Source organism: Cimex lectularius, unplaced genomic scaffold (genome assembly GCF_000648675.2).
Source record: "Cimex lectularius strain Harlan isolate CLEC.00 unplaced genomic scaffold, Clec_2.1 scaffold128, whole genome shotgun sequence".
Classification (NCBI taxonomy): domain Eukaryota; kingdom Metazoa; phylum Arthropoda; class Insecta; order Hemiptera; family Cimicidae; genus Cimex; species Cimex lectularius.
Genome location: NW_019392876.1, coordinates 630,019 through 652,570, shown reverse-complemented (window position 1 = coordinate 652,570; position 22,552 = coordinate 630,019). Strand labels below are relative to the sequence as shown.

General features: G+C 33.9%; 1 protein-coding gene across 1 annotated transcript in view; it reads left to right on the top strand.

The window, feature by feature from the left end:
* The window catches only part of LOC106664079 (ETS translocation variant 1-like), a 44,800-nt gene extending 24,053 nt beyond the window's left edge, over positions 1–20,747 (top strand). Inside the window, exons 4-9 of the mRNA XM_024228972.1 lie at positions 4,737–4,809; positions 6,154–6,230; positions 16,462–16,515; positions 16,693–16,853; positions 19,350–19,458; positions 19,522–20,747. Of these exons, the coding sequence (XP_024084740.1) occupies positions 4,737–4,809; positions 6,154–6,230; positions 16,462–16,515; positions 16,693–16,853; positions 19,350–19,458; positions 19,522–19,826 (779 nt within the window). The 3' untranslated portion in view covers positions 19,827–20,747. The remainder of the gene's footprint in view (positions 1–4,736; positions 4,810–6,153; positions 6,231–16,461; positions 16,516–16,692; positions 16,854–19,349; positions 19,459–19,521) is intronic.
* Positions 20,748–22,552: the final 1,805 nt, after the last annotated feature.

The window sequence follows — 22,552 nt, the reverse complement described above, 5'->3', positions numbered from 1 at the left end:
ATCTCGGGGAGTGATTTGGTGATGTCCTCTCCTTCAAAGATTTCAAATCTAGACCTAGCATACCTATCACATTCTGCGAGATAGTGTTTTGCCGTTTCTTCTTTTATTTCGCAGAAGCGGCAAAAGGGATCTGGTAGGATACCCATTACGAAGAGGTGTCTTCTCAGTGGGCAGTGGCCCGTCAGAATACCTATCAGCCTCCTAATTCCCTTCCTTAAGATAGAGAATAGCCATTTCGATTCAGCTGGTTAGATCGCCTTAACAAACTCTTTCGATTGCCTTTGTCCGGGGGAGCCATACATTGTATAGTGCAAATCATCAAATTTTAAAATCTATCTTTATGCAATGATTTTTCTTCTAAAAAATCAATAGAATGATTTCAAAATTACTTAACAAATAGATATCAAAAAATTAAAACAGGTGAAGATAAGATGTCAGAGAATCTATGTAGATCATGGTGTGCCACAAGGCTCTACTCTATCTTCACTTTTCTTTTCAATTTAGATTAATAATATTAATAATGCATTTGAACGTTTGCCTTTATGCAGACGATCTAAATGTAATAAATGATTCAAAAATCGACAAACTTAATGATACATAATGAATCACGATTTATGTACAATAACAGATTGGAGTAATAAACAAACGTTAAAAATTAATCCCAAAAAATGTAAATCAATAATAATTAGACATAATAAATTAATGGAAAAAGTAAATGTACAAAACATCCGAAAGTTAAGAATAGTTGAATTGGATTATGAAGAAATTGTAAAATGCATAGGTTTTTATTTGAATAAAAATTTAAACTGAAGCGAACAAATTTTAAATGAAACTAAGAAAATGTGCTCTACAATTTATAGGTTAAAAAAAGTTGTTGGTTTTGCGAATGTTACTATCAGAAAACGTTTAGTACAAGCTCTACTATTCCCGTGTATTAAATATTGAAAAGCTGCAATGTGTTACATTGTATGCTAATCAATAAACTACAAGCTGGTGTAAATATGTGTGTAAGATATACAGGGTGAATTGCTACTCGTGCTACAAACTTCTNCGGACCATGGACAATATGAACTTTTTTGTTCATTTTAGGGTGAAGAATCTACTGGAGAAGTTTGTAGCACGAGTAGCAATTCACCCTGTATACTTAACTTCAAATATGATTATAGAATTTATGATAAATTTTCTCAACTCCATTTTTTTTAAATTATCGATTTAATTCATTATAATTTAGCATGTATCATATGCAACAATCCTTTTTTTAAAAAGATCTTTCCTACTCACAGTAAGTTATTTTGCAACGATCCGGATTTCGAGTCTTTCAGCTCATCATCAGCTTACTAAAAAACTGAACTACTTGACGTTACTAAAAAAAAAAAACTGATGATGAGCTAAAAGGCTCGAAATCCGGTCGTTGCAACACAACTTACTGTCAGTAGGAACTATCTTTTTAAAAAAGGATTGAACACCACACACTCCACCATTTATCAATTCTATCATATGCAACATGTTAAAAATGAAAAACCTACATACATATACAAAAAAATAAAATATAGATCTAATGTACAAAATATATACATAATGTAGATATAAAACTAAACAATTACAAATTATAAATCGTAGAACCACAATATTTAATAATTCATTTGCAATTAAAAGTGCAAGAGTGTTTTCAAAATTACCGGTTGAAATTCAGCATAGTAACAAAATAAGTACGTTTAGAAAAAAAAATTTTATATCAAAATATGTGTAAAAATGTTAAACTGTAATATTAATTTTTTTCCTTTTTCCTTTATTAAGTTAATAGATATTGTATCTTTACAACTGTCCTTTACGTTTATAATGTTAAACCCTTACAAATGTCTATTGTTACATTTGTTTTTTCTCCTGATAAAAGAAGTTACGTTTGTTATTATTTAAAGGTTACTTTTTATTTTGAATGGGTGGATTCACTGTAAACAAGTATATAGTTTATAAAAGATAATTTAATTTGTCCAACTTTTTTGTGTTCAATAAATTGAATCAAGTTTATAAAATCATGTTGCTGTAATTTCACTTTAGGTGTAAGAGTGGTCCTAGAGACCAAACCTTGAGTGATTGTTAAATAAAGCGATAATCAATCAATCTCCTCTGCTCTCAGTTTCTCTTTTTGTGAGAATTCTTTAAATCCTTCAAGATAGCAATTCTATCTATATCTTGAATTAAAAAAAACAAAACAAGAAAGAACCTTTTTGAAATAAAACTTTTGGTCTGAGTTAATTATGGGAAAACAGTAGCTTTATACATGTTACGAGATAAGATGTTTATCCTTCGAATCAGTGGAGTGTTTGATGTTGTTGAAGGATGTTAGCAGTTTGCTCTCTGTTCGATGAGTGGCTGGCGCGCGGTGTCTTGAGGTCTTATAATAAGAAGAGGGAACCGAACTGAAGGGATGTTGACAAAGGGGGTTGATAGCTCTCAGCTTGACTCCCGCCACATTCAAAGAGGACTTTTTCGAATCTCAGCCAACTTCAAACTCCTCATGTCCTTGACGTCTCATAACACAAGCTGTCATTGAACAATTAGATTGAAAGCCCGTCTAGAGCACCTAAATTCACTCCAAAGGAAAAATCCTTTATACATTTCGAGAAGAGGTTGGGATAATTTTGTTACATTTCAAAGAAACCAGTAGTTTTACAATATGAAAATAAAAGAAACAAATTGTCTTTGGGGGTGCAAAGTTTTACATGCGAGAACAAACTTCCCAGTGCAAGAAAATTCTACATTTACTTTTAAAAAAAGCAATTCTTAATTTGAAAGTTGGTCGCTCCGATCATTTTATTGGTCTATTCTCATTGGTTTGCGTTCACGTACGGCTTTTCTATTTCACTCCTTCTTCAGTGATCCAACAGATGGCAAAAGCCAAACTTTATACTTACAACTTCCTTTTGTTCTAAGATGAAAAGAAGCACCCATAATCATATAATTTATGAGATTTATCACAATTCTAGTAGTTCTACTTTGAACAGAAACAGAGAGAAATACATTTTATTTTGGTAAAAGCTCAAACTGGCGTTAAATGTAACGAAAAGGTAGTATATTCTCTTTCTTTTAATCTTTCTCTCTATTTCTCTCCCCATTTCTGTTCAAAACCTCTTTATCTATATCTCTCTCTTAATTATTAATTGTACAAGAGGACAGTACTGTTCTAAATTATTCTGTAATTGTGCCATTCCTGTATGTCGTGTTGTGTCGTGTTGACTCTCACAAGAATGGCACAATTATACAGAAGACAAACACTTTGAGCCCTGAAGATGATCTCAATAAAGATCGAAACGTTGGCACGATAAAGAAAATGTTTTTCTGAAACCTACATCACACCAGATCGCATCTCACGATTTCTGAATAATTATCGATTAACGGTCACTAATCACCACACACACTGTTCTAAATTTGAATATGTAAAACAAAATTTCAGTTTAGTTCTCACTCACTTTCTGTATATCTATCTGTCAATCTTTCTATCTGTCTTTCTCTCTCTCTGTCTCTGTCTATCTGTCTTTCTGTCTCTCCCTCTCTCTCTCTCCCCCCTCTCCATCTCTTTCTCTTTCTGTCTGTATCTATATTTCTACCTTTCTTTCTATAGCTTTTTCTGTCTCTATCTCCCTCCTTCTTTTTCTCGCTATTTCTATCTATCTTTCTATCTCGATAACTTTTTCTATACCACTCATTCCCTTTCTTTTTCTCTTTCTCTCTCTCACACACCCTCTCTTTTTCTGTATCTCTCTACTTCTCTGCTCGTATGTCACTATCTTGATCCCTCCCTTTCTCTTCCACTTTTTCTCTGTCCCTTTCTCTCTCTCACTCATTTTATTTCTCTCACTCTCTTTCTTTTTCTCCTTCTCTTTACATCTCTTTTGTTATCTTCCTTTCGATCTCTCTCATTCTCTTTTTTTTCTTTTTCTCATTTTGTTCTGACGGTCGATCTCTCTCTATCTCTATTTTTCCATTTCTCTCTCTCTCTCTCTCTCTCCCTCTCTCTTTCTATCTTTCTCATTTTTTCCTTTTTCAATCTTTCTCACTTAATTTCTCGCTCTCTCTCTCTCTCTCTCTCTCTCTCTCTCTTTCTTTCTTAAACCTCCACTAAATAAAAACAAAGTAAGATTTTAAAATTATTAACGGTAAAGAATTAAATGGTGTTGTAGGTGCAATAAACTGTTTCGGAAGTTCTAAAAATCTGTGACATAAATGTGAAAATTACCATCTTAAATAAACTTATTGACAAATTAGTAGGCAAACACTGCCCCTTAAAAAAAATAAAAGGTAATCAAAATCTATTCACAATCATATCGTAAATTTAGACAAATTTAGAACATTATGAACTGATGGGAATTGGAAATATTAAGCCAAGGAATAAAATTAGGATCCTTATGAGATTTTAACACCATAAATAATCCTAAATTTAAACAATAAATAATTAAAGCATAATTTGGATCAAGGAACCCAATATTCTTATCGATGTATTAAATATATAAACCCTATTCTAATTAAATTCTATTTTTAAAAAGAAGAAGAAATTATATTAATCTAACAAGTACTGGCCCAGATGAAATATCTATTATTATTCTTGAATTAATAAATATCACTGATCGATATTTTTGAATTGCATTCTGCTGTAGTTTCTTCGGCAATTAAAATCTATATAATTTAATTTTCCCCTTCTGTTTCTAAAACTGTCTAATTTAGTAAAAAATTTTCAGAGGATGACGTCAAAACGGAAAACTCGTCTATGTGCTGTTCCTACGCTCCTGCTCACCACTCTTGTTTTGAAAGGTAATTTTCTTTTATTTTTATATATCTCGTTCTTGGGATTCTCGACTTACAACCCTTAACAAAGCCATTGGATTTCGTCGAAAGCCGCATGCTTAACGAATGCATGCGAATGAATCCATCAAGATAGAGATTGCACAATTGTCCAATATTGGCCGCTCGTAAGGTCGTAAAGAGGACTCCTTTTAACCTTTAACCTTTAGAAATGTTGACGAAAAATTACTTTCTAATTAGCCATTTAGGTCAATTTTTTGACAGGATGATCGATTTTTTTGTAAACAATCAATTAATAAATTATATATTAGGACTTTTCTTCATATTTTATATCTGGGAGAGATATTTGCGATTAGGTGGGGGAGGTGTTAAAGGGACAATCTATATATACTAAACCTGCAAGACCCGGGAGTGTTGCGGAAGTGTTGGTCTTGTGGGCCGTTAAGGTTGTCACAACACTAATTAATAAACAAATAGCTGATAAATTAGTAGTTAATATTACAATAATACAAACTAATTAAAAAATTAACAATAGAATATCAGACTTGTTTATAAAATACTATAAAAATAAAAAGGAAAATCTTTCACTTCAGACGTTTTTGTCTTATATTTTGTCTCATATTAAAGGACATTTCGTCGTCCTTCGTTTCCTTTTTCATGTCTTAAACAGATCGCGCACTTTACCAACTTAGAATGTCTCGCGGACAGTCTTCGCCGGGTATAATTGAACGTTTAAAATGCTTACGTTTTAAGTGCAGCGTAGAATGAAGTGGGGTTCAAATCTGAAAATAGGCTAAAACTTGGTGCTCAATTACAGAGGGGAGCCCTAAGCTCCTTACCCTACCATCCCTCATTAAGTAGTCATCAAGTATTTAACATGGGTAATGTTTAACCGTCAGGTAAACCCTAGCCAATCAGCAATATATTACTGCATACAATTTACCTTTTACTCGGATTTTTTGGGTGATCTTCGTTTGTAATTTACAATGCTTTCGATAAAATATCGTCTTTGTGGAATATTACTTAAGCTAATTTCTATCCAAAATATGTAATAATGTTTTTTACACTAATGGAATTTAATTCTTATTCCAATTTGAAAGATAAAGTGTTTGTTTCAGTTTTACACGCTTTAACATAGTGTATCAATCCATACAATCAAAAATGATATTTTTATTGTACTTCAACAGCTGGTAGGTCAGTAGATAAATAATGAAATTGAAAACATATTTCATACATAGAAGTCTTCTTAGGGAAGAAGAAAATGGAAAACGTTTGCATGTTTTACAGTTGTTTATGTTTGTTGTTTGTTCTTTGTTGTTTCATCTTTAAATAAAAACGTTTTGCTTGTTTTAGGAATTCCGGAAACGTATATAACGGCCAGGTTTTAGTAAAGAAAGAGCCTATGGATTCGGGTACAGCAGCCTATGAAGGTAAATTGAATAACATTTACATTTTTTTAGAGATTACTAAACCTGTACCCAACATTGCCTAACCTTAACTTAACCTAACTTAATTTAATATTAACTCAAACCCTATCTGACCTAATCTGTCCCTAACATTAACCATGCGTGACGAAACCTGACCCTAACCAAACTTGTCCATAACTATAAATCTAACAACCTAGCTTATTCTAACTTTAAAGATGATGACGGCATATATACAGTTGAAAGCTTGGCAATCGATTGTAAGTTTATTCGACTGTACCCTCATACTGATCCACTCAAATAGAACAGAATTAATTAAATTGAATACTAATTATCATTAAACCTAGCCTAACGCTTTCCTAACCTAACTACGTAATCTAACCTGCATCTAACTCTACCAAACCTAACTTATTTCTAACTTTAACCTTGCGTAACCTAACTTGTCCCTAACTCTAAACATAGCATAACCTAATCAAGCAGAGTGTGGCCGAGTGTTCTGGCTCGTATTTGTCACGCTTACCCTACATAACCTATCTTGTCCATAACCTGAAATCTAACATCTTAATATAACCTAATGCTAACCTGACCGTTACCGTAACCCTATTTAACCTAACTTGTCCCTCACCCTAAATCTAACTTTGCCTAACCTAACTTATCCTTAACAATAACCCTAACATAATCTAATCAAGAAGACTGAAGGGCCATGTTGTTATGGCTCCTATTTGTCACCTTAACTCTAACCTAAAATCTAACACCTAACCTAACATAATTTAACCTAATCCTAATCCTAACACTACTTAACCTAACTTGTCCATAAACCCAAATCTAACATAACCTAACACTAACCCTTACCCTAATCTAACTTATCCCTAACTCTAACAAACGTAATCTAACATGTAACTAAACTAACTTGTATCTAATCCGTATACATAATCAAGGGCACCCCGAGTTGTTATGTCGCTCGACTCGTATTGGTAACGCTAGTGGTTCTGGGTTCGAATCCCAGCATAGCCAATGGCTTTTTAATTGATCATAATATGAAAAAAACAAGTGTAAAGTGGTGCTGACTCCTATTGCTGACACCCAACAGGTAGTTGAACGCTAAGTCTAAGCGGTGAGTGGTGACGTTAAGTACTAATCCTAATCCAAATTCCTAACACTTACCTGTCGTTTTTAGGTTAATAAGAAAATCAAGAACTAATAGGTTAGCATAACACTAACCCTACCTAACCTAATTTATCTGGTCCCTAACCATAACCTTGTATCAAACACTACCTAACCGTTCTTTCCCTCACCTAGCCCAATCCATTCGCACTCACGGAAACGCAAAAAGTCTACCCTTAAAACATATCTATGTACAATTTAAGGAAGAGACCTAAATTTTAGGTCTTAGGTCACCTTTGATGTCCTGTTAGGCGCATTCCATTTCGTCAACTTCAGAGGTGAACTTTTTTTAAAACAATCTCACCAGTTAATGAATTCGTTTGTTAAGATAAGACAGGCTTAACTGACCAGTGAAGCTAGCATAACCAAAGTGAGGATAAATGGACCAAAATGATAGGAAAATACCTCAAAGCTACAAAATTCAACAGGATCATCAGAGAATATTGACTATTTTCGTTTCATTCGTCGTTCCCGAAAAACTCTCAATACTTATTTATTTGCTTATCTCAGAACTTACATTAATCTTATTATCTTATCATCATATTCATCCTCGTCACGACTTTTCTCCAGTTTATCAACATAAAAAGCATTCCTCGTAGTTCACAACAAAAAATTTGAACAGGAATGTTGATTGTTGAAGCTATTGATTTATTTCTATTAAAATTAATTATTTCTTACAATGTGTAATTCGATATAAGAAATTTACAATACAACTGAGATAAGCATTGTAACTATCACTGAAATGAATAATGTAACTCTAATAATAAATGAAAGAACAGTAGACTTTAAAAAATTCCTGGATATGTTGAAAGTTATCGGCTATAAAACGCTGTCGTCTGTGGAAAATAATAGTTTTTTCTTCTCACTTTCCTCGTATAAATGAAAAAGAAAATTAAGACACCCCTTGGCACGTAGGCGGTGAGATCCTCGAAGAAATCAACCTCCCCGCTAAACCAATAAAAAAATCTCGAACTCCCGATACGTAAGAAGGTCTATTGAAAATTAAGAAAATATTTGTAAAGAAAGATAGCTCTTGCATGTTAAACCTCGTCGCGGATAAACCGGGCAAGGATATGCAGATCACGTCGCCCTTCTTGCCTTCTCGGTCGAGATTTTTGAAAAATCGGCTGAAGCCCCGTCGTCATCGATTCCTTTTCCAAATCAAGCCCTCCGATTTTTTGTCACCATTTCTGTCGAATGCAAGTTAGCACTTAATACACAATACTTAAAATGTTTAATTTCTTGTTTCACGCATTACCAAAATTTTTTCTAAAATAACTATCGTACGCTCTAAGGTTTCTTTTAATGTTAGAAAAAAAATACAATGGACAAAATTGAGAAAAAAGTTCGATTGTTTCCCACAATATTGGTCAATTCGGAAAAAATCAGGAATATCGCAAACTAACATAAATTTTTGTCCCTCAAATTAACCCTTTTTAATTTCAAATTAAATCTTTTTAATTTCAAAACTGATTTTTTTCAACACATTAACCGTTTTTAATTACAAATGATCCGTTTTTCATTTCAAATCAACTCTTTCTATACAACAACAAATAAACCTAGGAGATGACATGAAATGTAAGCACATAAAGTTAATACATTTGAACGAAAATTTTAAATATAAAATAATTGTGCTCTTCGAAGACACAAGGGATATAAAAATTAATTACAATTAAAAATAAAAATACATAAAATTCAATATAAAAACTAATGATTATTCATTTATTTTCAGATTATTTTAATATAATCTTTAATATAATTTTAATATAATAGATCTCTTAAAAACCTATGAAATTTAATTACACCTAAAATTAAAAATTATATTATACAAAACATAAAAATAGAATATTCGAATTTTAATTTGATATATTTAATCTAGTTATATATTTTAGCATCGTGAACAAGTTTTTAAAACATTGTACATAAGAAGAATCCTTTATTTCAGCATTTAATTTTCCGTAACTTTTAATTAATTTTATTTAGTTTTTATATAAAACTTCAATTATTTTATGTTTTAAAACAATCAAATTAAAAACAATCTTTTATTTTAATATTTAATTTTACATAATTTTTATTTTGTTTTTTACATAAAAGCTCAATTATGATATATTTAAAAAAAGCTCAAATTAAAAAAAGAATCTTTTATTAACTGAAATAGATTGAAATAATTTAAAAAAATTGAACAAATTAAAAAAAGAATTTTTTATTAAACTGAAATAGGAAAAATTAAAAAGAGGAACAAATTAAAAGAAGAAATATTTATTATTATGTTTAATTTTATATAAATTTAAATTTTCATTAATTTTGTTGTTTTTTAAAGTCCAATTATTTTATATTAAAAAAATATCAATTTTAATATTTAATTTTACATAATTTTTTATTTTATATAATTTATTATTTATTTTCATATTGTTTTCTGACAGCACAACTATTTTATATTATAAAATACAATTCTCAATTATACAGGAATATTTTTCTTGAGTTGCATATACATCCTATAATCTCGTAAGTCGTTTTATTGTTTCAAGGGTTGATTTAAATTTTAAAAGGGTTAATTTGCAGTTAAAAACAGTTAATTTGATCTTTAAAGAAGTGAATTTAAAGGCCCAAATAGTTAATTTCAAATTAAAAACTGCTAATTTAAAATTTAAAAAAGATAATTTGCAGTTAAAAACGGTTAATTTGAAATTAAAAGGATTAATTTTGGTCAAAGGGTTAATTTGAAGCATAAAAAGGTTAATTTGATGGAACAAAGTTATATATTCTTTCGAGGACGTTGACTTTTCTTACTTCTTTGTTGGAATATCTGTGAATTTGGAGAGACCAAGTTTTTCAGAACAATCTTTTTTCAAATAAACAGTGCCAAGTCTTGAGAGTTGACAATAATCAAGGCTTTAAAAGAATAGTTATCCCTTCGTGTCAAGTCACTTTTATTAAGCCAGTTTCTAAACTTAAATTTTAATATTTTGTTTATTGAAAAATAAACCCCTCAATTCCTCCCCCGCCCCCTTAAAATGATAAACAGCTCAAATCTATTGTGAAGAAAAACGGCTCCGGGCTGAAGTGTAAATTCGATTTTAGGATTTGGCTCGGGGACGAGATCCGAAGAGAATATTGATGGGGCCCGATAAGGAAAAGGATGGGGCGGTGTTGGAAGGCAAACAGACGCAACAGTTACTGTTTGTAATTAGTGAGAATAATGTTTGGAAGGAGTGTTTGTACTGTTCATTATCCAGATGGGGGTCCCCCTATCGGCAAACCCCCGGGGCTACGTTTTATATTGAAAATATCATAACTCTGTTATTGCCCTGCTTGTCTTTCAGCTCGCCCTCCTCCTCTTCGCCTCTCAAACCAAATCTACTATACAATCAAATAGATAGTTGTTTGCATACCGTTTATTTCTCATATAGAGAAAGCAGTTATGGAAAAGGGGAAGTAAACAACTCAGGTTGAATATACGTTTCCTCGCTTTAAACACGAAAGTTTAATACGTTTGGACCGACTTTCATAAAGAAAATGAGAACACACCATGCTGATTATACTTTTATAATATAATACAATTTGAAAAGAAAGGACTGTGGACATGACAGCACCGAGTTTAACCAAACTTGGTTTGGTGATACGTCGAAAAATATTAGACAAGTGCTCGAGTATCCTTGCAAATGCTTTTCCATGTTTCTAAAATCGAAAAATCCCCTGGGTTTTTTAAATTACTTCCACTCTAATTCGATCCTATCCTCAGATGGCCATTGAACCCTTTAGGACCTTTGTTGTCTTAGACCAAGACGAATTTTAGCAATTTTTTAAAAAGTTAGCGGGAAAACCCGTGAGTTTAGATTGACGCCAAATAAATCAGTGTTGCCAATGCAAGGGCAGAAACAGAGAAGGGACAGCACTGAGCCTGCCCTAAACTCGCGGGTTATCCTGCTAACCTTAAACAAAATTGTCAATGTTGGCATTGCTCTGAAGCAATTTTGGGTAACAAAGGGTTAAATTATAAACTAAATACGACAAATTGTATATTTGGCACGTATATTAATCGATACGAGAGGCAGTGGTGGGGTGAAGAGCCTTGTTGAAAGTAGATTTTAAATTGGCGCAAAAAAATTAGTGTTGCCAATACACGGGATGAAACCCTAAAGTGAAAAAGTAAAGTAAAAACACTACCCTCCCCCTAAACTCATTGGGGTAGCTAAGCTTTAGCAGCCTGAAGCAACTTTGGTTAAGAAAAAGTTAACTACAATATACAATGCCATCCTCTCTTTTGGAAATATTCCACTTTCATTTCTAAAGCTCATAAACCTCCCAAGCACATATCCTCCTACAGACCCATCTGCCTTCTTCATGTGATGTTTAAAATCCAAAAAGGACAGTTTTCGAAACGTTAATATCGATTCTAGATGCATGACGTCATTCCACGATCCAGCAAAGTTTTAGAGTCGTTGACTCGATTTTCTCCACTCTACAGAACAATGAGTCGCCCTCAAACACTTATAAACTTCTCCGCCTTATTGCCATATCTTAGAATTCTAAATGACGGTTGCTCCAGAGTAAAGTGCGGCAACGATTACTCAGATATCAGACCTATACAAGGCGTCCTTCAAGGTCGCATTCTTGGCTCCATCCTATTTATCATGCTTATCATTTCCCATCCCCCATCCATTAAGGTCGTAAAGGAACTGATGTCATCGCTGGCGCTATGCGTACTTTTAGTTCTTTTCCTGGTCTTTCCAGCGTATTTTTCAACCTGCAGCCATTTGAGCGACTCGATCTGTTACTGACTCTTCTTTTGTATGAAAACTAAGTCGACATCCTAAAATGCAAGCCTCTCATTTGTACCTCTGGCCGTCTTCTATAGAATATACACTAGACTACAGTTACATAATGTAACAACATAATTTATTAATAATTAATTAAGGTTTTTAGTTGAGATAAAAAAGTCAATCAGCTATCGTGACCTCGATCCACTCGGACACCAACTTCCCATCTCAACCGCACCTTTTGAATTTTCCCTCCTTTTTGCCATTTTAATTTGGCAATGCCTTAATTAATTGTAATATATTAATTGGTCAAGCGGACCACGAAATTAGTGAATATAATTTATTAACGTGACAGACTACGTGCGATTGTAGTGGCCGCGTGTCCGATATCTTGGAGACAGCGTCAGACATTGACGTGCAGTACGAACATTATTGGAGAGAATTAAAAATATTAAATGGTGAACAAGAGTAAATAAATGACTTATAAAATCGATCCATTTTTAAGTAGGTTTTGTATGTAAGCAACATAAGCATAATATTGCACATTGTAAAACTACTTCTGCAAATAAATTAAAATTTTTGGGAATGTATTGATTTGTTCTTATCCAAATACAATAACATTATAATGGATTTGATTTCTCACCACTCGATATACACCCCAAAGTACTCGATATTCTTCGAGGCGGGGATGACCCCACTCCATTCTCGCTAATAAATTACTTTCACTATCTAGACGTCACGCACTCACCCCAGATTACCCGATATTCCTCAGGGCAGGATTAGACAACCCCTTCCNTTTCTTAAAATAATAATATATATTATTTATTTTAAAAATGTTTATTTACTTTTTTACCATATAAATTATTTATTCAATATTACAGTCAGTTACTACTGTCCGGTATGAGTCGCTAAACGCTGATGTATGTTCTAATTTTCTTTTAATCTTTAATTTGATAGATTTTAAAACTACGTTTCTCCCATTTTCTCTAGTATTGCGGTTTTTTAAGAAGGCGAATGTCCCTTATAGAAATTTTTCTTCGTCCCCGCGATTAAATTTTCGAAGGCAACGCGCAAAGGGCCTTCGTGGCAGGCAATAATTGTCGAACGATTAATGAAACGCCAGGAATTAATAAGGACAAATTATGCCCGGGTTTTCCTTATTTCAATTAATATTAATGTTGAAGCATAGGGTCGAAGGTTGCGCTATATTATATTAACCCTGTTAAAGAGGGGGTTATTGTATTTTTAATTAAGGGCGGTGCATAGTAGTAATCCTAATTGAGCGAGGGTCGAGGGTGTGTAAATAATTTATCCAAAGCTTTTAACTAGGAGAGGTCAGAATGCTTTGTTTCAGCGATCCCAGAGGAGAAAAATTCAACTAAACCCACCCCGTCTCTCGCCCTTGCTACCCTCTCGTTTCATCCCACTCTCGTTTATTTATAATGTTTGTATACCTTTCTAACAACATCAACTTTACTCTCTCTCGTGCTTTATTAAATCCGTCTTGAATCTCTGCCCGTTTATTCCGTCTTAACTCATGAATTATATCAATACGTCAACGATTCAGAAGGAAAATATATAACAATCCAGTTTTTAGATTAAATTATAATAGAAAAAATATTCGAATGGATGTATTTAAAATCATAATCGTTACTATTCAGCGTGCGTTAACACAAACGTCTAAAATCAATAAATTATCTAAATTTCTTTAATCTAATGATCACTAAAACTGGCAACCGCTTCCATAATTCTAAAGAAAATAGCGATCGACAGCAAAACCACCCTCAATCTATACAAAATGGCACCACTAAAATTCATAACAAATAGTCTGTTACGAGTCAAAACTGAACCAATGACAAGAGAGAAATACAAACATAAACTAAAAACAATAAAAGCGATTGCACACAATAACCGATAGAACAAAAAACCCGGTCAACAAAATAATCAATAAAACGCATACACTTAAAAACAAAAACGTACATTAAACGGACCACATACAAAGAATAAAGAACGTACAAACAAACAAATCTATGTTTATTTAGAAATCGTGAGATGCGGTCTGGTGTGATGTAGGTTTCAGAAAAACATTTTCTTTATCGTGCCAACGTTTCGATCTTTATTGAGATCATCTTCAGGGCCTGGGATTTACAAACATTGTTTACATATAACAATTACATTTTTGACGTGGAAAAGTGAATTTATACAATGCAAAATAATAAACACAGCATCAATTACAGAACAGATACATGTAAACTCAGTCGCAGCTACGGCAATATCATTAATCAAATTCAATATAGATAACATACCTATATCACCACATTACATTCCACACATCATTGTATTGTTGTATTATTACAATTTCAATTTAAATACAACAGTGTTACAGTTTCAACAAAGGGAAGGAACTAGATTGGTTCGAGAAATTTAAAACTAAAAAAAATATATATTTAAAATTAAATGGAAAAAATGTTCTCCTGTTGACTTCCATAATGATAAAACAAGAAAGTTAATTTGGATAAAGCAGTAATGAGCAATCAGCTGAGGAATGTAATTCCTTCGACTAGCCAAAGGTCGTGGGTTTGAATCCCGCTTGTGGCACTAACTTTTACATCTCAACCAAAACCTTAAACAAAAAGTATAATCAATTAAAATAATTAACACCTTCAATTATGACTACTAAATACATATATTGATTAATTTATATAATATTCAATCCAAGGATTTCCTTCTATAAAGAACAGTTGTCAATTTCAGATCCAACATTACCTACGGTGCACTATAGTGCAACTCTTTACTCTCAATTTTTCTGTAATGTACCAAGCCTAAAATTCTTTTCTGAACCTCTTCTATGTGACTGATACTGGTGGATTGAAAGATGAACAATAATCTAATATTGGTCGTACAGTTGAAGTGTATACAATTTTAAGCTTATCTGCATCATGGAAATGTTTAGTATGATGTGTAATAAATCCTAAAGTTTTATTCACTTTAGCAATAGTTTTACTGATGTGTGTGTGTGTGTTGCATATTTTCTCCACTTCATGGATAAATATTAATTCAATCATGGATATGTAATGTAACCCTTCCCTAACCCTACATAACCTAACCTATCCCCAACATTACGTAATTTAACCTAGCCAAACCATTCCTAACCCTAATATTAACAGCCCTAACTCTACCTAGCTTAACCAAGCTTTTCCTACGATAACCAGTCTCTAACCGTACATAATCTAATCTATCCCATTCCTATCTACATAACTTAGCCTAACCCGAATACTATTCCTAACCCCTACCTAAACTTAATCTTACCAAACCTCACCACAATACTAACCCTAACACTTACCTAACCTAATATATCCCGACTCTAACCTAGCCTAGCCTAATGCTAATACTAGCACTAACCCCTATGCTTTTAACCTAACTCAATTTAATCCTACCAAACATAACCATAATAATAATAATAACCCTAACTCTACCTATATTATAATCTAATTATACCTAAGTTAACTTACTCTAGTCCATCCCTACAGTAGCCCTAACTCCTATCTTATTAGCCTAACACTACTTAAACCTACCAAACCTAACCATAATACTAACCCTAGCCCTAACTAACGTAATGTATCCCGTCCCTAACCATACCAAACGTAACGTAATCTAATGCTACGTAACTTAATCCTACATAATCAAATTCGTTCGTAACTTTACTATAACGCTAAACCTAACCCTACCTAACTTAACCCAATCTATTGCTATATAATTTAACTCTACATAATCTAAGTCCTCCTTAATCTATCATGTCTCCAACCCTACTTAAATTAACCTAGCCTAGCTAACCTTAATACTAGCTCTAACCCCTACCTAAATAACCTAACTCAACTTAATGCTATCAAACCTTACCAATACTACCTTACCAATAATTTTGAATATTCTGGAGTTGGGTGAATGGTAACTAGACTATTTTGTTTTAATTATTATTTTTCATCCATATGTTAGTTATTTTATTCACAATTGATAAGGCCCTGAGGTAGAGAAAAAAAAGAAAGTTGCCATCTCACTGGCACAGTGTTCTATACCACAGCCTCCACCAGAAAGACAATAGCACATTGCCCAAGTATAGTCTTTAGTGTAGTTCCATTGATATCAGCTCCTGATTGTACTTGGTCTTAGAGCAGTATACCAAATATAGTCGACATAACTGGTACTCTTTATCTCAGTGTGTTCTATTAAGTGTTTTAATAGAACATTATAAATTGTCTGGAGAAACGTTTACGATTATTATTCAGTTGTTAACTAACATTAGTGCTTTATTTCAGGGAGCTGTTCTTACACAAGCCTTTTCTCGTGCAGAGACAAGCATCAGCACGATGGTATGAGCATTGCAATGTATTATAATAATGTAAATAATGCATATCTATACTGATACAATATTTCCCAATTTATTTTTACATTTTATTCCATGAACTCCTTTTTATTTTATTGTCTTTTTATCAAACTGATTCTGACAATACAAACTGGACTTGGAATAAACTCATATTTATTTTTAGGTGTGACAAGAAAAGATGTGATTATGAGCCCCGTGCCTCAACGAAGAGGTGCTCTTCAGCTGTGGCAGTTTTTAGTTTCACTACTTGACGATCCAACGAATTCATCCTGCATTGTATGGACTGGCCGAGGACTTGAATTTAAACTAGTCGAACCAGAAGAGGTAATTGACTTAATTGATAAACAAATTCAAAAGATTTGTACAGAAAAATAAAAACAAAGGTTGTTGCTGTGACTTCCAGTACTTGTTATGATGTCAATACAGACCATATGGGTTGTCGGTCCCTAACAGCCCACTACCCTCATAAGCAAGCAATCCATCTGACCAGAGCAGAAATTCGCATCAACTTGCCCCAACAGAATCTTGCCATCCAGTGTTTTCACTAGTAGAAGTAACATTCCTTAGCCGGAATTTTTATATTTACACGTGCCCACCACCAGAAAAAGGGCGCATGGTCACTCAGATATTGCTTTACAAAAACTTGACATAGACAGTGAGAAGGGTGCCCCCTTGAAGTCTATGAAACAGTCCCACTGCAAGAAATCAACAAGCTTGGCAGAAGACCATAACCTACTAGGCAGACCAAAATGATCACTAATAACCAAAATATGTTCATCACTCTGCAAATAACAGGGAAAAATTTCACAAAACAAATTATTTCTGTTTGGTGAGTTCTAGAAAGGTTTGTCTGTTGAACAGTGAAATATGAAGTACTGACATTTTAAAGAAATAAATAGCGTCAAGAAAAGGCCCTAACTCTACTAGCATAACCTAGTCCTACTCCTACACACGCCCAGGTAAAGCATAAAAATTTTTGAATCTAACCCCAAAGTTGATGTGATGTCATGACGAACATGTTCCTCTTATTTATTTCAAAAATTGTCCAAGCCTCGGACCCTTAGGCAAGTATTAACAGTTTATAAAACCTCAACTTTGTCATTCTTATCAGGTGGAAAGAAGATGGGCAAAGCCAAGAAAGAAACCACAGCTCTATCAAGACAGAGGGCCAGATACGTCGACATAACCTGTCAATATAGCCACTTTGGTAGCGTAATTCTCACACCAAGAGAAGAATGCGTAGAAACACTGAGAAAAGTGAAAAAAAGCATGCCCCAAACAGATCTATATTCATTGGAGTTTCTGTGGTCTTTTAATGAATTTACACAAGGCTTCAGGACTGATAGGCCCACCTGATACCAAAACAAGGGTGGTTTTTTTTGTTATTCTCAGTGTTTGACAGGGTTATGATGCAATCCCAAACTGTTCTGGACTTTACTATTGACATTGCAATTGCCTTTAGTGCCTGGCTGTCCAATTTGGCTAATTTTTTGTTGGATAGACCTTTTGATCTCACTGGCACAGTGTTCTGCAGCCACAGCCTCCACCCAAAAGACAATAGCACATTGCCCAAGTATAGTCCTTAGTGTAGTTCCATTGATAGCAGCTCCTGATTGTACTTGGTCTTAGAGCAGTATACCAAATATAGCTGGCATAACTGGTACTCTTTATCTCAGTGTGTTCTATCAAGTGTTTTAATATGAAATTTCTCATCAAACCATAATTTTGGAATTATGATCCGAAATTTTTTGTCAAATCATAATTTTAGAATTATGACACTGACAGGCATTCCCAGAACCTTGTCAGCCTGTTCTTAGACTCATCGGTAGTAAAGACCAGGGCTGTTTGGGATAAAACAACAAAATTAACCTTTTTTGGGTACCAAGGCATACAGAGCAGAGGGGCAACATGGCTGATAAATTGGCTTAGGAAAGTTCAGTCAGGACTCTTACCTTTTGTGGCATACCAAATGCCAAAAAATGTAGATCCATTAGACAATGTGTTAAGAAGTAGTCCTCAGTTCAATGGAGCTTTGTCTGGGGAATGCAAAATACTTCATTAAAGGATCATTACAGAAACTAATGATAGAAATATTAAACCTAGGGCTTGTTAGGAATGAGTGATGACTGGATACTGCTCAAGAAGCATACATACTCAGAGCAGCAGAAACTATCCTGTACAAATATTATCAGGAAGTAGAAACAACCAAACATGTTTTTTTATTGCTGTGAAAGATTATTCAAGCTGAGATTCCTACTGGGAGAGGAAAACCCAAGTCTTAAAGGATATTCACAGACCTTAACAAAGCTTTGGTACCTGGTAAAAACTCATGTTGAACCGGCACAGGGTCTGTCTCCACGTGCGGGTTTTTGAGTTATTCAAACGCATTTCGGCATTGTGCCATCTTCAGTGAGGAAACCCCTCATCAACCTACTAAAAAGTGTTATGATTAATGAGAACTGGTCAAGGTGATAATGCCATAAAGAAGCCAACTCTTTTTAACCTTTAGGTAACTAGACCATATATTTAGTTTTTGAGGGGTTCACAGCTAGCCCAAGTTCTTCTTTCTGCTACCTCCAAAAGGAGGTCCAACTTCAGTTTTGGATCTGCAATAAACAATCAGTATAAGCAAGAACCTGAACTGGTTTATGAAATATAGTTCCTGCACTTTGAATTTTTTGAGGGAATAACTACAGGTTCTGAGTCTTGATACACTGGCCTGAATTAGTGTTCATAGAAAAAATCATGTTTAATATTTTTGAATAATATTTTTCTTTCTATTTTATTATTATTTATTAATATAATACACTATAAATTCAGGTTGCAAGAAGATGGGGAGTCCAGAAAAACAGGCCCGCAATGAACTATGATAAATTGAGCAGATCACTTCGGTACTATTATGAAAAAGGGATCATGCAAAAGGTTGCAGGTAATTTTTTCAAACATTTGTTTAATAATACACCTCACTATAAGGCTTTTTTTTTTTTTTTAGGAGAACGCTATGTATATAAATTTGTCTGCGACCCTGAAGCGTTGTTCAACATGGCAACATACGGGGCTGACTATAGGAAAACCGATTCAAACAAAGGCTACAGTGAAATGCTCGCTATTTACGGTGGCAGTTACCAATACAGTCAGCAAAATAATGACTACCCACAAGAGACAAACTACCCTTATAGTTACCATAGGTTGCAGAGACAACACCAGAACAATACAATATCTGATAAACCGACCTCGAGTTCAATCGAACATGGTAAATCCGAATCTTTCTGCCTCAGTGTTGGCAGTTGTATTTGATAATTGTGATATATTCAATGTATATTTATATCTTCATGTCTGCAATAAATGTAAATATTAAAATAAACCTTAGTTAAAGTAAATTATATTAGTAGTTTTTCTTTTAGGCGTAGAATGTCTTAACATTCTTAGATCTTCAGGTCGAATCAACAGGTCTTTTGAGTCCTACACACTGAAATGAACAAGATTTAAATAAATATTGAAGTTTTTTTATTTGTTCTTTTAGTATTGACATTAAAGGTGTGTGTATTGATGAATTAACTCAAAACAGACACAATAACTATATTAAATTTTCACTAATTATTGGTATGTACATAAAATATAGATTAGCTGATTTCACTGGTAAACACAAGTCTTCTTTTACTTTTCATGATGGTGGGAAAAGACCAATGCAGTGTGGCCATCAGCCACAGGTGGATTATGTTGGCATAATTGTATCAGTTCACTGTAGTAACTAATGTGTTTGATATCAGATTGAAATGTATCAGCGGTACATTCTTCATCACCATTGTAACTCTTTCCATGGCAAAGTGGCTCGAATGAATTGTGATCTAGTTGGCATGTCGATCTTGAAGGTGCTGGCAAAAAAAACTAGGAATATTATAATTGGTTAGTTAGTGGGGGTCTATAAAGCAATAATAATTGTATTAATTCACTGTATTAACTAATGTATTAATATCAGATCGAAACCTATCAGAGTATTTGTGAGACAAATACTTCGTCATTTCCATTGCAACCTCCTTCCATGGTGTTGCGGCTAGAATGAGTCGTGAAATCTAGATGGCATTTTGATCTAGAAGACACTGGTGAAAACCTACTGAGAAGATTATAATTTGTTAGAGGGACTAGACAAACTATAACCATTTTATTTAAGTAAGTGTATTAATTAAATTATATTGGGTTGTCCGGAAAATAATGCAGGATTTTAAGAAACTAGTTACTTTAAAGCAATGTTCTTTAATCAAAATAATTTCCCATACTCTCAATACATTTCTCCCAACGTGTTGGTAACTTATTAATTCCGTCTGAGTAGAATTCAGAATTTTTAGAATTGATAAAGTCAATAAATGCATTTTCCAGTTCCGTTTGATTTTTGAATATTATGTGTTGTAAGTAGTGGTCCAGGTGTCTAAAAAAATGGTAGTCAGTAGGCGAGAGGTCCGGAGAGTTGGGTGGGTGAGGCAAAGTTTCATAGCCAAGCTCCAATAATTTTTGTGACGTTACACGTGACACATGTGGTCGAGCGTTGTCATGCAACAAAATGGGCCCTTTCCGATTGACCAAAGAGGGCTTCATTACTGCCAATTTCTGATGCATGGTATTAATTTGGTTACAGTATGATTCAGCATTGATGGTTTCGCCAGGATTTAAGAAGCTGTAGTGTATTAAACCAAATGAAGCCCACCATACCGTAACCATTACCTTTTTTTGATGAGTTGGGGGCTTTGGAAAATGTATTGGAGCTTCTCCTTTGTCGAGCCACTGTCCAGAACGTCTAGTGTTATCGTAGAGAATCCACTTTTCGTCACATGTAACAATTCTGGCCAGAAATGGGTCATTTTTGTTTCGACAAAGAAGTGATGCACAAACATCAAAGCGCTGATTTTTTTGGCGATCGTTTAATGAGTGTGGAACCCAATTTTCGAGTTTTTTCACTTTTCCAATCGCCTTGAGGTGGTCAGCGACGGTCGTTTTACTGACTTTGAGTTGCTCTGCAAGTTCTCGAACAGTTGTTTTGGGGTTTTCTTCCACCACTGATCGCAGAACATCATCATTAAGAGAGGAAGGCCTTCCACGACCTTCTTCATCTTCAAGGCTGAAATCTCCCTCCCGAAATTTTTTAAACCACCTTTGCACAGTGCACTCATTAACACAACCCTCGCCCCAGACTTGGTTAATGTTTCTAGCCGTTTGGGCTCCGCTTCGGCCGAGTTTAAACTCGTAAAAGAAAATCGTACGAAATTCTCGCTTTGACATTATAAGGATGACTGAATTATTTCCAAGTAGCGGAATGCTACAGAGGTAAACAAACAATATCATTTGGAAGAGGATTAATAAGTGTTGACATTCATACAAATGAGTAATCCTGTAAACGTAAACAGAATATTTTATATAGATTTTTTTTAATGAAAACTTAAAATCCTGCATTATTTTCCGGACAACCCAATAACAACCAAAAGAAACGACAATTAAAGCTATATATTAGATTTTCAACACTTCAACAATGCACTCCTAACTTGTTATCTACTCTACAGGTTAACCTCCCTCTTAACAATCGAGTCGAGGTAGTGCGCGGCAAATTTCAAAATTAGTTTAAACAAATATAAATGTGCTATATATATAAACTTTAACCAGAGTTGAAAAAACGACTGTTCTATACACAAATCCAACCCCTGAGCCACTAATGCAAGCTGGCTTTAAGTTGGGATAAGTACCTTGGGATTTTATTCTCAGGATCAAGGAAATGTGTGGATCAAATCACATTTCCTGGAGACCTAGTCCAGTTTTGAGATATGACTGTTTCAGGTGGCTGTAGGAACATCCTAGAAAAGTACAAGTTACAAGGCTGTTTAGGGAACATAAGACCGTGGAGTTCATTGACATTTCCAACTTCCATATGTATAACTCTAAGCAGAGTTGAAAAAACTACTGTTCTATAAACTTATCCAACCTCTGAGCTCTTAATACAAGATGGCATTTAGAGGCTTTGACTAGGGATAAGCTGT